The sequence below is a fragment of the Hylobates moloch genome, unplaced genomic scaffold, assembly GCF_009828535.3.
Source record: "Hylobates moloch isolate HMO894 unplaced genomic scaffold, HMol_V3 SCAFFOLD_5, whole genome shotgun sequence".
NCBI lineage: Eukaryota > Metazoa > Chordata > Mammalia > Primates > Hylobatidae > Hylobates > Hylobates moloch.
The window spans coordinates 156,112,052-156,130,184 of record NW_026652280.1 but is presented as its reverse complement, the minus strand read 5'-3'; the positions used below and the strand labels follow the sequence as shown (position 1 = coordinate 156,130,184).

The 18,133-nt window shown below is 36.6% G+C and overlaps 1 protein-coding gene across 5 annotated transcripts in view; it reads left to right on the top strand.

Annotated features, from left to right (window-relative positions):
- Nucleotides 1-18,133, top strand: part of LOC116469908 (leucine-rich repeat-containing protein 7-like) — a 323,159-nt gene that overhangs the window by 219,368 nt on the left and 85,658 nt on the right. For all 5 annotated transcript variants that reach the window (XM_058439675.1, XM_032155628.2, XM_032155630.2 and 2 more), the window contains exon 4: nucleotides 14,073-14,190. In XM_058439675.1, coding sequence (XP_058295658.1) covers nucleotides 14,073-14,190 — 118 coding nt within the window. The remainder of the gene's footprint in view (nucleotides 1-14,072; nucleotides 14,191-18,133) is intronic.

Here is an 18,133-nt window from a genome sequence, read left to right as displayed (position 1 = left end):
GATGCGGGCTCTTTTTTGGTTCCATATGAACTTTAAAGTAGTTTTTTCCAATTCTGTGAAGAAAGTCATTGGTAGCTTGATGGGGATGGCATTGAATCTATAAATTACCTTGGGCAGTATGGCCATTTTCACGATATTGATTCTTCCAACCCATGAGCATGGAATGTTCTTCCATTTGTTTGTATCCTCTTTTATTTCATTGAGCAGTGGTTTGTAGTTCTCCTTGAAGAGGTCCTTCACATCCCTTGTAAGTTGGATTCCTAGGTATTTTATTCTCTTTGAAGCAATTGTGAATGGGAGTTCACTCATGATTTGGCTGTCTATTTGTCTGTGATTGGTGTACAAGAATGCTTGTGATTTTTGTACATTGATTTTGTATCCTGAGACTTTGCTGAAGTTGCTAATCAGCTTAAGGAGATTTTGGGCTGAGACAATGGGGTTTTCTAGATATACAATCATGTCATCTGCAAACAGGGACAGAAGAAAAGAGAGAAGAATCAAATAGATGCAATAAGAAATGAAAAAGGGGATTTCACCACCGATCCCACAGAAATACAATCTACCATCAGAGAATACTACAAACACCTCTATGCAAATAAACTAGAAAATCTAGAAGAAATGGATAAATTCCTCGACAAATACACCCTCCCAAGACTAAACCAGGAAGAAGTTGAATCTCTGAATAGACCAATAACAGGTTCTGAAATTGTGGCAATAATCAATAGCTTATCAACCAAAAAGAGTCCAGGACCTGATGGATTCACAGCCGAATTCTACCAGAGGTACAAGGAGGAACTGGTACCATTCCTTCTGAAACTATTCCAATCGATAGAAAAAGAGGGAATCCTCCCTAACACATTTTATGAAGCCAGCATCGTCCTGATACCAAAGCCTGGCAGAGACATAACCAAAAAAGAGAATTTCAGACCAATATCCTTGATGAACATTGATGCAAAAATCCTCAATAAAATACTGGCAAACCGAATCCAGCAGCACATCAAAAAGCTTATCCACTATAATCAAGTGAGCTTCATCCCTGGGATGCAAGGCTGGTTCAACATACGCAAATCAATAAATGTAATCCAGCATATAAACAGAACCAATGACAAAAACCACATGATTATCTCAATAGATGCAGAAAAGGCCTTTGACAAAATTCAACAACCCTTCGTGCTAAAAACTCTCAATAAATTAGGTATTGATGGGACGTATCTCAAAATAATAAGAGCTATCTATGACAAACCCACAGCCAATATCATACTGAATGGGCAAAAACTGGAAGCATTCCCTCTGAAAACTGGCACAAGACAGGGATGCCCTCTCTCACCACTCCTATTCAACATAGCGCTGGAAGTTCTGGCCAGAGCAATCAGGCAGGAGAAGGAAATAAAGGGTATTCGAAGCCAGTATTTTTTTACATGTCAACTAACAAAAATTTTACCAACCAATAATTACTAAAAAAGCAACAAAAAGAACCCCCTTCAAAGGCACACCTATGAACAAGCATGCTCATACACACATATCCTTTATAATTTAGCTTAATAGAGACATCAGGAATTTACCACAAATACCCAGAAACAATGAAGCTGGGTTGAAATTAAGAACATTTAAAGCTATGCTTTTAAATTCAACTTTCACATTTTTCTATTTCATTCTGGGTATTATTAGCTTGCTACCATCACATAAGTAATCAAGGATATGTAAGTTAAATAACATTTTCATTTAAATATTTTTAATGCAAATTATTATTGAATAGAGTAGGTATGGCAATGTGCTATGCCTTGTACATTCAAAGCAACAGCTGTTATTCCAATAAAACAGATATATTCTGTTCCTTCTAAGACAATGACAAACATTAAAATAACCTTCTTCTTCCAAAGGGAAAAATGATTCAACAATATCTTTGTACAAATTGTTGTTTAAAAGATCTGTATTTTAAAAACAACAGCAGTGATATTTGTTTTCTAGCATAAAATCCCTAGGTATCTATCGTAGTCACCATCTTTCTGAAGGAAATAAAAGAGCTCTTCTCTGCAGCACATTCAGCATTGCTAAAATGTACTAGAAAGGACTATAATATTCCCTTTTCCTATAGCTCCAATGTTACTTGATACTACCAGCACCTGTCCAGTACTATACCTGTCCCGCCAACCCTACACCATCACCACTACTGGACACACTAAAGTCTTGTTTGACTACAAAATCTTCTCTTCTTTGCCCATGTACTGCTAGTACCAACTCTTAATGATTTCTCCTCTTAGCTGTGTCACTCTGCTCACTTCTACTAACAGTGCTTTAATGAAGACTCATTATTTTTCATCTGGATGTTTTCTAATCTCCCACCTGCCTGTCTGTTCATAGGTGTCAACTGTTTCTCAAAAACAAAAATCTGAGTAAGTCACTTCCCTGCATATGAATATTTAAGGAGTAGATGTTGGTGTGGGAGAGTAGCATAGAATAGTTTTTAAAAGCACACAATTCCATATATTTAAATTCTCTACATCAAGGAGAAAAGTCTAGGGATATTTCTTTGGGAATAAAATGTTCTTTGCAAAGCCATCTCTCTGCTATAGTATTTATTACATTGAATTTTATTTATAACCATTAGTTAGCCGTATACATGAGGAAGGGGATTCTTTGTTATTCGTCTTTGAATCCTGGCCCCGTGCCTGTCACTGAGTAGAACAGGTGCTCACTGAACACAAGCAGTCTAGGGGAAGGGAAAGGAGAGAAGGGAGGAAGAAAGGGAAAAGGAGAGATAAAGGGAGGGAGAAAAAAAGGAGGGAAAGGAAGGGTAAATGATGTCACGATTGGAAGCTTACAATTTCACCAAGTATGTATATAAAACCATTTTTACTATCTTATTACTTAGAGTTGGCTCTTTTCTAACACAAAATAATTATTAACACTTGTTTTAAACAAAGGAAATTTTAAAATATTATAATGCACACAGTATAATTATTTCTTTGAAACAACTTTCAAATGAACTGAACATCTTTAAAGGAATTCAAAGGAAGAACTTCTAAGAAACCAGCCATTCAGTGAGGCCAGCTCATTAGACAATCATTTCTTTTCCCTGGTGAAATCTCCATGTACCTACGTATGGCATCAGTAAGCCTCTCACTGAATATTTATGATTTAATATAAAGCTTTTCAGGAAAAGGATTTATCTTTTGAAAATTCACACACAACTAATACTTTTGTATTTGTGGTGAAAAACTACACAGCTTATTTTATTTTTTCTAAGAAACTAAGCTATGTGTGAGATATAGTCATCTACATTCATGCCATTTTTATAATGTTCTTAATTTTCTAAGCATGAGTATAAAGATGTTAATAAAATGCTAATCCAAATTATGATTTTTGCATTTATGTGGCACTTTGCTAACCCCAAAGTGCTGTAACATATACTCATATTTACTCTAAGCTCCTCTCTGTCAGTAGATAGTTGTTGAGTCTGAGTCCTCTGTAATTCTTCTGGGGCCTGCGGCCTTTGTGAGGGCTCACTGGATCCTTGTCTTATCCACTCTCCCCTCCCAGAAAGCCTGTGAGAGACTGTTGTCAGTTCTCACCATTATCTTTCCAAAGCCCAGATCTGATCATTCAGAGGCGATTGTGTTCTGGTATAGAAATGGCTTTGTGTCTGGGCATGGTGTCTCATACCTGTAATCCCAGCACTTTGGGAGGTCGAGGCAGGCAGATCACTCGAGGTCAGGAGGTCGAGACTAGGCTGACCAACATGGTGAAGTCCCATCTGTACCAAAAATATAAAAAATTAGCCAGGTGTGGTGGTGCACAACTGTAATCCCAGCTACTCGGCAGGCTGAGGCAGGAGAATCACTTGAACCCGGCAGGTGGAGGTTGCAGTGAGCTGAGATCACGCCACTGCACTCCAGCCTGGGAGGCAGAGCGAGACTCTGTCAAAAAAAAAAAGAGAGAGAGAGAGAGAAGAAAGAAAGAAAGAAAGAAAGAAAGAAAGAAAGAAAGAAAGAAAGAAAGAAAGAAAGGGCTTTGTACCCACACAGAACTGATTTTGAATCTTAGCTCTGGCACTTGCTAGCAATATGATCTTGTAAAAGTTACCTCCTGAGTTTTCTCATCTACAAAATAAGGATAATAATATCTTATTGACAACATTGTTGTAAGTAGAGACAATATACATCAAAGTGTACTTTAGTCACTTGCACCTATGAAATAGGCACACACAAAAAATGGTGACTATCTTGCTATTATGCCACTCTCCTACATAGAATATTCATGAAAGAATAACCACTTACTGAGAAGGTACAATGTGCCAAGCATTGTTTTCCACACTTCCCATACTGCAGGAACTGGAGAAACTACACTACAGTCTTGTAATCACAAAACTCAGACATCCATGTTTCAATAGGTATAACCGTACAGAACACTACAGAGGTATGCAGGTGGAATATGTAAACAGGTCTTAATCTGTGACCTGGAACTTGAACGAGAGAGTAGAGGGGAGGTGGGATAGGGTGGAGTGGAAAGAGCTCCAGATGGAGACTGGCATTTGTAAAGTCAAGGCAGCGTACAGCAGGTGCAGAAACACAGCTGCTGAGTGTGGCTGGAGCTGTGGTAATGCAGGACAGCAGAGGAGAGGTGTGGATGGAGAAGGGACAGGGAAAAGGGAAATGGCAAGATGAGAAATTGGAGAGACGAAGAGCCTTGAAAGCCACATTAAGGAATTTGGACTGTCCTGAAGAGAGCAGACAACTACTGAAAAATTATGAGGAGGGGATGGGCCTAATTGCATTTGCTTTTTTAGAAGGAACATGCCATCACTTCCTTTCTCAGTGGCCATTAACCCAGCCCACAGATCCATGCCTGGGCTTCAGGAGGTTTTCAGGTTCCCTCAGATTGGTTGCAAATGTGTGTATTTGTGTGGGTGGATGCATGCACATGTGCACATGTGTGTTCTCATAAACATTTTTCTGGAGATAGCAACTAAAAGAGTAACTCAAAATTGTGAAAAATGACCGTCCAAACACTTCCTACAGGATAAAGCTCAGACCCTTACAGCCTTTTACATTCTGACTAAAACCCACATTTTTCATTCCTTTCCACACAGCTTAGAATACAGCCACTTGCTTTTGTTGTTGTTGCCATTCTGAATATGCTTCTGAACCTTTCTTTCATGTACAGCCTCTTGGGCTTTTCTGCACTTTCCAGTCTTCCCTACCTTCCCATCCCCACCTTCTACTCAGAAAACAACCCCTCTCTCTAAACATGGTTGAAGTGTTTCTTGCTTCTCCTGGCATTCTCTCATATTTCTTTCCCATTTTTTAAGAAAAGCACAAATCGAAGTCATAGAATTCCGGTGACCTCACTAGAGTGAGAGAGGGATAGAAAAATAGACCAGTAGGCTAGGAATAGAAAGTCCAGAAACTCACCTACACTTAAGTGGAAATCGGATATACAAAAAGATTGTCTTGCAAACCAGTGGAGAAATAATGAAGTTTTAAAAAATGATGCCGGAGGCCGGGTGCAGTGGCTAGCAACTGTAATCCCAGCACTTTGGGAGGCCGAGGCAGGCAGATCACCTGAGGTCAGGAGTTCAAGAGCAGCAACATGGCGAAACCCTGTCTCTACTAAAAATACAAAAAATTAGCCAGGTGTGGTGGCGAGCGTCTGTAATCCCAGCTACCCGGGAGGCTGAGGCTGGAGAATTGCTTGAACCCGGGAGGAGGAGGTTGCAGTGAGCCGAGATCACGCCACTGCCCTCCAGCCTGGGTGACAGACCTAGACTCCCCATCTCAAAAAAAAAAAAAGATGCTGGAATAACTGGTCATCTATAAGGGGAAAAGAATAAATCCTTACTTCACATCATTCTGAAAAATAAATTTCAGATAGGTCAAATCAAAGCATTAAAACATTTAGAAGAAAAGTAAATTATTTTATTTTCCAACTTTTGTGTATGTGCACTAGCAGATATATATTAGAATATTCTTAGCAGCATTGCTCATGTTAGAAAAAAATGAGAAAGAACCCAAAAGCCATGAACAATAGAACGTATAAGAAAGTTGTGTTGTATGAAACATAAAGCAGTGAAAGTGAATAAATACATTTTATACATCAACATTGAATACTATTAATAACATATCAAATGAAAAAGGAAAGTTGCAGGTGGAAATATACAGTATTACTCCATCCATATAAAGATAAACACACAAATCCGAACAATATATAATTTTAAGATGATTAAACCTGTTGCAAAAGCATAAACAGAAGCGAGAGAATTAGTAAAATAAAATTCAAGAAATTGGTTGCCTCTCAGTGGTGGTGAGTAGAAGACAAAGGTATATGATAGAGAGGAGCACAGGTGAACTTTCTTCAACTGGATTGAGAAATATGGGTCTTAGTTTTATTATAGTTAAAAAAATACATATTACATAGGCTCTTGGGTATGTGTATTTCACAAGAAGACATTTTAAAAGACACAAACAATAATAAAATAAATACAATGACTCACAAAAGACACGGTTCCTCTCCTTGAGGAGCTCACAGTTTGATGCTTGCTTCAGTTCCTGTGTCCTCCTTGTTCCATAGATTGTTGTGAAGGGCCCCTTTCTTAACTGTTGTCTCCCTTCTACATCCTTTGGGTTTATTCTGTTGCCTTTTGTTGTTAATTTTCCTAAGTCGCATGCTTAACTCATTCATTTTCAGCCCTTTGTCTTCTCTAATGCAAGCATTTAAGGCTACACATTTACTACCTATTTTTCTGGCTATATCGTGGCATTTCTATTATGTAACATTTTATTATTTAATTGTTTTGTAATCTCCATTATCATTTATTCTTTGGTGCATGAGTTATTAAATTTTAGTTTGTAAATATAGAACACAATATAAATGTTTTTAAAGTTATTTTTTAGTTACAAATTTTTAACTTAATTGCATTATTGACCAAGAATGTGGTCTTTTTGTTATGAATTCTCTGGTGCTTGTTGAGACTTCCTTTATGTGTAGCACATGATCAACTGTAAATTTTTATAGGCATTTTTAAAAAATACTGTGTAGTAGTTGAGCTCAGTGTTCTCTATATGTCCTGTAGAACAAGCTCATTAATTGTAGCCATTAGTTCTTCTATAGCTTTTTGTATTTTTGTCTGTTTTTAGTCAATTATTGAAAAATGTGTTAAATATCCTGCTATGATAACAGTTTTATAATATCTCCTTGAAGATCCGTCAAATGTTCCTTTAAATATATTAATGCTACTATACTAGATACATTTATAATTGTTATACATTCCTGGTGAACTGAAGTGATTATCATTATATGGTCACTCTCTCTCTAGTAATGTATTTTGCCTTAAATCAGTATTGCTGTGTATACTTTCTTTTAGTTAATTTTGACAGTTTTACAATTTTGCATCAAGTTTTGGGTGCACCACTGTTAAACAACATAGAGATTGCTTGTTTTTAATTTTAATCCACTCAGACGGTCAAGTCTGTTTCTTAATTGGAGAAATTAATCTATATTTACTGAAGGCAATTATTGATGCATTTGTATTAATGTATTTCACTCTGTTCTTTATTTTTATCTGTGTTGCTACTTCTGAGTCTTTTTTTCATTATATTTATCAGTCTTTTCCATTTCTTTATCTCATTCCATTTATTTTGTCTCTATCAACTAGAAATCATACACTTTATTTCTGTTTTTTAATTTGTTATTCTAGAAATGTAAACATACCACTGTAACTTAACATGAATATTTAACTTTGATCTAAAGTTAATCAGTATCTTTGCCTTCCTCCCTAACAATGAAAAAATCTGAAAATGTTTGTAATATAATATAATAATAATCTGAATATGAGTGCCTTCCAATAATTCTGAAATTCCTCCACTACCTCACTCATTTTTATTTTCTACGGTTTCCCAAAATTCCAAAAAGACCTTCTTACTGTGTCCTCCATGTCATTTAAGCAGTCTTTTAAATCCTACTTTTATTTCTATAAACGTATTAAATGCATTTATTTTACATTTTATGTTTCATAATTCCATTATATCCACCATTTGCAGGCTTGAATCTTTGTTTTTCTGTAACATCTCACTCAAGTCAATTATTTTATTATATATTTAGTGATTTTTTTAAATGATATTATGTTTTTTGCAATGTTATCTGTGAGACAAAGGCCTAAATTTAAAGTTGAGTTCTTTAGAGGAGACTTGTGTATGCTTCTACCTGGCACTTGGGGCAATACTAACATAGGACCACTTGTAACTCTCAAGTGGGTTTAAAGAAGCCCCACAAATACATGAATTCCAGCCTCTAACACAAGAGAGGTCAGGCTTGTGGTTGGCAATTCCTTGAAGACTTTTTTTCTCTCTCTCTCTCTGTCTTTTTATTATTTTTTTCTTCATTCTTCCTTTCCTTCCCTCTCTCCCTTCATTCCTTTGCTATTCCTACCTGTCCTCCATTCTTTCTCTTCCTTTCCTTTTTTTCTTCTTTTTCATCCCTCTTATTTTTTCTTCTTTCCGTTCCTCCCTGTATTAGTCTATTTTCATACTGCTGATAAAGACATACCCATGACTGGGCAATTTACAGAAGAAAGAGATTTGTTGGACTTACGGTTCCACGTGGCTAGGGAGTCCTCACAATCATGGTGGAAGGTAAAAGGCACATCTCACACACCAGCAGACAAGAGAAGGGCTTGTGCGGGAAACTCCCCTTTTTAAAACCATCAGATCTTGTGAGATTTATTCAATTACAAAAAGAACACAGGAAAGACTATGATTTAATTACCTCTCACTGGGTCCCTCTAACAACACGTGGGAATTATGGGAGCTACAAGATGAGATTTGGGTGGGGACACAGCCAAACCATATCATTCTGCCCCTGTACTCTCCCAGATCTTATGTACTCACATTTCAAAACCAATCATGCCTCCCCAACAATCCCTCAAAGTCTTAACTCATTTCAGCATTAACTCAAAAGTCCACAGTACAAAGTCTCATCTGAGACAAGACAAGTCCCTTCCACCTATGGGCCTGTAAAATCAAAAGCAAGTTAGTCACTTCCTAGATACAATGGGAGTACAGGCATTGAGTAAATACAGCCAGTCCAAATAGAAGAAATTGGCCAAAACAATGGGGCCGCCCCATGCAAGTCCAAAATCTTAAAGCTCCAAAATGATCTCCTTTGACTCCATGTCTCACATCCAGGTCACGTTGATGCAAGAGGTGGGCTCCCACAGCCTTGGGCAGCTCTGCACTTGTGGCATTGCAGGGTACAGTCACCCTCCCAGCTGCTTTCATGGGCTGTCATTGAGTGTCTGCAGCTTTTCCAGGCACACGGTGCAAGCTGTCAGTGCATCTACCATTCTCAGGTCTGGAGGATGGTGGCCGTCTTCTCACAGCTCCACTAGGAGGTACCCAAGGAGGGACTCTGTGTGGGAGCTCTGACCCTACATTTCCCCTCTGCACTGCCCTCACAGAGATTCTCCATGAGGGCCCCGCCCCTGCAGCAAACTTCTGCCTGGATATCCAGGCATTTCCATACATCTTTTGAAATCTACTCAGAGGTTCACAAACCCCAATTTTGGACTTCTGTGTACTTGCAGGCTCAACACCAAGTGGAAGCTGCCAAAGCTTGGGGCTTGCACCCTCTGAAGCCATGGCCTGAGCTCTCTGTTGGCCCCTTTCTGCACACAGCATGGGGCCCTGGGCCTGTGGTGGGAGAGGCTGCCACAAGGGTCTCCGACATGCCCTGAAGGCACTTTCCCCATTGCCTTGGTGACTAACTTTCAGCTCCTCGTTATTTATGCAAATTTCTGCAGTCAGCTTGAAAGACTTGCCCGCATGATTCAATTACCTCCCAACAGGTCCCTCCCACAACATGTGAGAATTGTGGGAGCTACAGGATGAGATTTGGGTGGGGACACAGCCAAACTATATCGCTCCCTTTCTTCATTCTTTTTCTTTTCTTTATTCCTTCTTCCCCCTCCTGCCTTCCCTCCTGCCTTCTTTCCTCCTTCCATCCTCCCTTCCTTCTTTTCTTCCTTTTTCACTCTTCACTCAAAGCCAAGGCTGAGAAATACATGTATCCCCTGCTAAATCCCTTTACTGGCCCAGTTTTTTTCTAGTTTAGTCACTGGGGGTGGTCTCTAAGCCAATCTCCCACTCTATTCAGACTCCAAGCAGTCTTCTATGCTTCCACTTGCAATATCTTTAACTCAGGCTTAACCCGTCAAGGACCAACAGACTCCACCAGAACAAAAGCTAAATCCAGACTCATGTAAGTCTATGTGTTATTTTTCTTGTTATTCTGGAATTCAAATAATTGCCTCAAATTACAATCAGAGCTCATTTTATACAATAAAGCAGTGGGTGAGTGTGAGGGTGTTTAGTTTTGCTGTACCAAAAGATTACTCTTTAAATATTTAGTTCACCATACTTCTGAAACGGAAATTGATTTCTTTTCATACTTTTATCTTTAGTGCTGAAGACAAATCATAGCATATAATAGACATTCAATAAATATATTTTAGATGCATATAGATGTTGTAGGCTCATACCATTCACTCCAAGATTCAAGTCTCCTCATGTTATCAAGCAAATATCTGAAACTAGTTTGAGCTACATATTCTTTGAGTTGAGATTATCTTTAGATGTTTCAACAAAGGTGTGACATTATTGCCTCTTTAGCCTTCATCTGGCTAACTTCTGATTGCTCGCTCATGTCCATTTTTTCACACCTTTCCTAGAGATACTTCCATAAATCAACTCCAGCACCATCAACAATAAAATCTGGTACAGATATCCTTCCTACCTGTGCATTTTCATTACAACGGATATTTGCCCCAACATAAATTTCAATTAAATTAATTAAAACTTAAACATCTGAATAATAAAGTACATTAATGCCTGAATATGAAAATATATTAATGTCTGAATATTAAAGTATGAAGAATCTGGGCTCAAGTATAGTTGCTTCCCCTGCACTTAGCATAGTGTCTAGCTTATAGCACTAAAATAAATGGCTTTTCTAGCTTATAGCACTAAAATAATGGTTTTTCATGAATGAATGAATGAATGAATGAATGAATGAATGAAATATTTTGGAATATACATTTTTAGCTCCAAATGTATTTTTAGTTTCAACTTTTGAGGCTTTTTTCTTTTTGTCAGCTCTCACGGAAGACATCTAACTGCTGTGTTTCAGTTCTAAATGTTTACTTTGGTGTCAGCAATTTATATTGTATACTCAAACCAATTTCTTCAGAGTTAAATTGCTTCCTTTAGCCCAAGAAAAAAGAACACTTCAGTACCCAAATATTTTAAGACTCGAAACAATTTTATTGTTTTTGAAATGCAAAATACCATTAGCAAATGAAGAGAGGATAACCGTGCCGTTAATTCAATTCAAGTCTTTGAGAATCATTGAGAAGTTTACCATGACCACTAACAGTTTTACTCTAATTATAATAGCTATCAATTATATTTGCCGTATTCTACTATATTGAAGAATTACAGGCATTTTATAATCATTCCTCATTTTAATTCAAAGCTTTTGAATCTTGAAAGAGCTGTTAAAATGCTTTTTTAATTTCTTTGCCAATTTGTATTCTTCATAGTTATATTAAGAAGTTCAGTTTTATATTTGAAACTTAGATTCCACTGAGACTGTTTACCTGTTGAAGTTCCCAATCCAGTGAACTACCACTCTTATCTGGAATATAGCACTCTCTTTATTTCCCTTTTAATTATCTATGCAGAATTTCAAAAATATTTCTTCAATATATACTATGTACAGGACATTGTACCAGTCACTTTGGTGTATAGAAAGAAGAAACAGGTTGATACCAAGATGGATCAGGCATGATTCCTGCCTCCATCATCTAGAAAAGTAAAAAATAGATTCTTATATAGGCGTGCCTCTGTATCTGGTACATAAATATTAATAATGGCTTACAGTTATCATGCTTTACTATGTGACAAACACAGTCTTACATTTTGACAAGTACCTTATTTCATCAAATATTCAAGGCCATTGATTATAAGACACGTCAATATTGTAGTACCATTAAGGAAGAAGAAAAGACTCCTTAAAAATCATAACTTACTCCTGACCGCAGGATGCATTTCAAATATCAAAGATGTTAACATGTGAAAATATGTGTGACTTAGAACTGATGAATCTATTAACTCAAATAATTCTCTCAACAACTCTTCAAGTTAGGTAATATATTGTTCTCATTTTATAGTCAAGGAAACTGATGAGTTCAAAGATATTACGTAACTTACCCAAGATTGCACAGCTAGTACATAGATGGGTGGAGGTTGAACACACGTCAATCTGATTCCACATACCATATTCTTAGCTTCTACATCAAGGAGATCTTGGATTCTTTTGTTGCAGGCTGTTCAGAAGTTTCTATGTCTTTTCTTTCTGATGTCACTTCATTTAAAGTTGAAAAAGAATACTGGGACTATTAATTCTTGAGCTCACTTCAGAATTTAGTTGAGACAAATTTATAAAACAAACAAATTGTGTTTTGAAAATCATTAGCTTGAACATGGCTTGAAATGGTTATATAATAGTGATCAGACTAGAGAGTTGTTAGTAAATCTTACCAAAATCAGTCATAAGACAATTGCTTTTTTTAAATCTATGAATCTATAACTGACCACACTGCATGCAGATATAGAGGTAATAGATGTAACAGAATGATAGAGACTGGAATAAGTATAAATTAACTTATACCAGGAGTGTAGGCATCTGTTTTCCTATTTATTTAGAAGGAAATTTAATAGTAGAAACTATCCATCAAAGTATGCATCCGAGTTCTCTTTTTGAGGTTTCATAAAAAGAAATAGCAACATTTATGTCTAAGATATTGACAATTAATTCTACACTACATGAAGTGTTATGAATAGTCTTTGTAAGGCACCAAACATGACCCAAAGTAAGAAACTGCATATTTCATATTAAGTAACAAACAGCCCAATTTATTTTTTAAAGGCTAATGAGTTAAGACATAATGACCATGTGCTACATTGTTTTTGCCTATAAATAACGAATTACATGGGAGAACAAATGGTAGTTAACTGTACTGTAGGCCAGTTTCATAGTCATGGATACCAGACTTCATCTGTGGAAATTCAGCAAAACAGAATTAGAAATGTCAAACAGAAAAGATCTCATTAAGATAATTCTTCCAGAAATGAATCAAAAATTCTGTCCCAGATGTTCGTATCTGGCAGGAGTGAAGATGGATTGGACAGAGCTAAACCATCTAATTTATTGCTTCTCAAAATATGATACGGCAAACACCTATATCAAAGTTTCCAGATCACTGGTGTGCTTGTTAAAAATGCAGATTGTTGACCCCCTTCCAGGACTGATTTGGGTTAAGCTCAATAATTCACATTTTAAAGAAGCATCTACCTCAACCAGTGAATATAAGCATGCTGGATTTCACAGCTATGACTTTAACACTTGGCTCTTTCCCACCTAATACTTTGGACTGATGGCAGAAATGAAGCAATTACGAGTGATTTTTTTCACCAAATGTCAGAGGTTAAATGTCTCATGCACCAAATATTTATGAAACAGTTGGGGGAGGGAGCACAAAAGAAATGTGAGCTCAAGTATTCCAGTGTATTGCAGTTTTTGCATATTAGATAAACAACTGTTCAATGTGATTACATTAAAATAATACCTCATAAAATCTAATGTGGTCACAGAAAAAGAGAACTGAGGTAATCCTGGTAGCTGTCAGAATAGAAAAGAAGGGACAACTCCAGAAGTTACTTAAAAGAAAAAGCAGTCAGTGGGGGATTCAGTGGTAAACTGAATGTGAGTGGTAAAAGAAGGGGCCAAATAGAATATCTTGGGTTTGAGTCTGGGTGGCCAAAAATAGAGGCACTAACATGGGAATAGAATGTGAAGCCACTCAGAAACAATTGAGAAGATGAGTATGGAGGAAAGTGAGGCTCTTATAACTGGCTCTTTTACTGCTACCTATAGAAACATGGTGACTTTAATTTTGTTACTGAGTTTATGAATGAATTTAACCAAATTGAGATCTAATTAGTGATTATTTTCTATTACAGCAATTGTTCAACTGTCAAGCTCTACGAAAACTAAGTATTCCTGATAATGACCTTTCAAATCTGCCAACCACTATTGCTAGTTTAGTTAATCTTAAAGAACTCGACATCAGTAAAAATGGTAAGATTTTTCTCTCATCATAAAATATCTGGAATTTTTTAACTGAAAATGTGCTTTAATTGCTTTAATATCTTCTCTTAGCAAATAATCTAAAATAACTTTTTCTTTGATTTTGTTGCAACTGTAGCTTAAAGCTCTTGTAAAGTTAAATCCTAAATTTTAAGTCCAAGACAGACATCCTCTCTCTCCTCCTCTAACTAACGTGCTTGACTCATTCAAGCCTTGTTTCCCTCTGCATTCAGATATGTGATCTAATCTTTTCTAGAATAGTTTACTGCCCTCACAAAGCTGACTTCTCTCATTCTCAGAGTAAAATTTTTTCTCAACTTGTGTCAAATATCACCTGCATAACAAGGCCTTACCTGTTCACCCTATTTGAAAATATACTCTTTTTTTGTTGTTGTTGTTATGAAGTTAGAAGTTAGTACTTTTTTTTCTTTTTTACTTTTTTTTTTTTTTATACTTTAGGTTTTAGGGTACATGTGCACAATGTGCAGGTTTGTTACATATGTATCCATGTGCCATGTTGGTGTGCTGCACCCATTAACTCGTCATTTAGCATTAGGTATATCTCCTAATGCTATCCCTCCCCCCCTCCCCCCACCCCACAACAGTCCCCAGAGTGTGATGTTCCCCTTCCTGTGTCCATGAGTTCTCATTGTTCAATTCCCACCTATGAGTGAGAACATGCGGTGTTTGGTTTTTTGTCCTTGCGATAGTTTACTGAGAATGATGTTTTCCAGTTTCATCCATGTCCCTACAAAGGACATGAACTCATCATTTTTTGTGGCTGCGTAGTATTCCATGGTGTATATGTGCCACATTTTCTTAATCCAGTCTATTGTTGTTGGACATTTGGGTTGGTTCCAACTCTTTGCTATGGTGAATAGTGCCGCAATAAACATACATGTGCATGTGTCTTTACAGCAGCATGATTTATAATCCTTTGGGTATATACCCAGTAATGGGATGGCTGGGTCAAATGGTATTTCTAGTTCTAGATCCCTGAGGAATCGCCACACTGACTTCCACAATGGTTGAACTAGTTTACAGTCCCACCAACAATGTAAAAGTGTTCCTATTTCTCCACATCCTCTCCAGCACCTGTTGTTTCCTGATTTTTTAGTGATGGCCATTCTAACTGGTGTGAGATGGTATCTCACTGTGGTTTTGATTTGCATTTCTCTGATGGCCAGTGATGATGAGCATTTCTTCATGTGTTTTTTGGCTGCATAAATGTCTTCTTTTGAGAAGTGTCTGTTCATGTCCTTTGCCCACTTTTTGATGGGGTTGTTTGTTTTTTTTCTTGTAAATTTGTTTGAGTTCATTGTAGATTCTGGGTATTAGCCCTTTGTCAGATGAGTAGGTTGCAAAAATTTTCTCCCATTCTGTAGGTTGCCTGTTCACTCTGATGGTAGTTTCTTTTGCTGTGCAGAAGCTCTTTAGTTTAATTAGATCCCATTTGTCAATTTTGGCTTTTGTTGCCATTAATTTCCCTTACTGGGCTTCAGATTTTTCCCGTAGCACTAACCATCCTCGCAATATTGTGTACTTTACTTATTTCCTATGGTTATGGTATATTTTTTTCCTAACTGATAATGTAAACTCCATTTCATAACAGGAACAATTTTTCTTTGTTTTGGTCACTAATATGTCCCAAACATCTACAGCAATGTGTAATAGATAATAGGAATTTAGTAGTTTTTGTCATATTTCTGGACAGACTTGTATATCTGGTGTTTTTGTCAATGATGATGTTGATGTTGATATTCAGGTTGATTATATTTTCTCCTGAGTATTTATGGGAGTGACTTAGAGCTTCAGAAAGTCTCTTGCATCTTTGTTCATTCATTAAATCTTCATTTCTTTCCAAATGAACTCAGCTCTCCCTTTCATTAGCAAGGATCAGTCAAAAGGGGTTATGTCTGGGTACAATGAGGATATAAAGTAGGACCCCTTCATCATTAAGGTAGTAAGTTAAACTTCCTGTGTGTGCACCATATCTGCACAAGTAGTGCTTTGGTTATTTATTTGGTTATATTTAGTGCCGAGGAGACAGGAATGCAGGCGTGAACAAAACAGATCCTGCCCTTCTGAAGTTTACATTCAAGTGGGTTGCCCAATAAGCAATTTTGTGTGAAGATACATTCAACATGAAGGGCATGCCTAGAGAAGGATGCAATCCAATCTTTGTAGTTAGGGAAGGTTTTCCTAAGAAGTGATAACCAGATAGGACCAAAAGAAGCTAGGTAAGATTGGCTTGACATCCCGGGAAATAAGGATCTGTTTTGTGAAGGGCCACCAGAAAAATATCTTGGTCACATGTAAATATAACTTTCCTAAGAAATTTGGTGCCTTTAGAGCTCCATGACAATATCTCAGTAGCCTTGTCTCTGTTCATTCGATCAGAACTCTCCTCCACAAATATCTGCAATACTCATTTCCTTATCACCTTCAGGCCTTTTCTTAAATGTACTGTCAACAAAGACTTCCCAGACCACCTTATTTAAAAATAAGATACTTATATTATTGTTCAATAGAAGCACATTCTACTCTTTCTTTTTTTTTTTCTTATATGAAAAACTGACCCACTGTGTATTTAAATTATTTATCTATTGTCTGGAATCTCCTTTCTAGAATTAAAATTTAATGATGCCCTAAATTTTTTGTTGTTCTTTTGTTTACTGCTATATTTCCATTGCCTAAAACAGTGTGTGTCACATTTTAGGAGCCCAGTAAATATTTATTCAATGAATTCATGAATGAATGATTGTTCCAAAACGTGGAAAACTTGCTGAAATTTACCAGTGTGAAGTGCTAGTGATTTTCTTAATTCAAGTCTTTGAGAGTAATTGAGAAGTTAATAGAATCACTGTGGATAAGACTGACACTCTCAAATAATCAGTGAAAATTATAAAATACTATACAATGAAGTACCTAATTATAAAGCACATGTTACAATGATAAATTCTTAGACAATGGAAGATTAATTAAGACTGCTGTATTATTAGGGAAGAGTTCAAGTAAAAGATGTTCCCTGAAGATTTTCATGAAACACTGTAGCATCTGAATAAAGAGAGTATTTCATGTGAAGGAGACAATCAGAACATAAACAGGGGACATAGACCTCTTTCTACACCAACTTGACTTGCCACTTAGAAGGTTTTCAGGAAGAGTTCAAGTAAAAGATGTTTCCTGAAGATTTCCATGAAATCTGAATAAAGAGAGTATTTCATCTGAAAGAGACAATCAGAACATAAACAGGGGACACAGACCTCTTTCTACACCAACTTGACTTGCCACTTAGAGGGTTTTCAGGAAGACAATTCTAAAAGTACCATATACAGATGTGTAAAGAGAAGAACAGCTAGGTTTTGACCCATGGAAAGATGACCTTAGAGCTACCATGCTTTGAGAATAGATTTACCTATTTGTATAGATTTGTATTTCTGTACAATAAAACAATTACTACTACCTTTTATTTATATACATTCACACTTCAAATTGTATTTTTGTTGTAATTTCTGAGAAATAGTATATGGACAATTATCACATTCCTTGATTTTCAGGCAGGATTAGCTGGATATTCCAAGTAAAGAAAAATCTACCTTATTTTTAAAGAAGATCTGAAAATAATTTATCGCCCAATATAAACCTGAAACTCTAAATAATCTGAAATTTTTGTGAGCATGTAAAAGTTTCTGGTGGCCCTCTTACATCAAGAAATGTTTGCTCTTAGAAGGTGAACCACAGGTTATATTTTTTCAACTCAGAAGTATCTGTAAGCATCCTTAGAAGTTTTTGCAACTATTACTTCGGGGCTTTTAGCTATGTTTATGATTCTGTATATTCTGGAAATATTTATGCAAAAAGTCATGCTAAAGATGGCGAACCACTCTGCAATACTGGTATAGTACTATAGGCTTGATGAGTATAATGATAG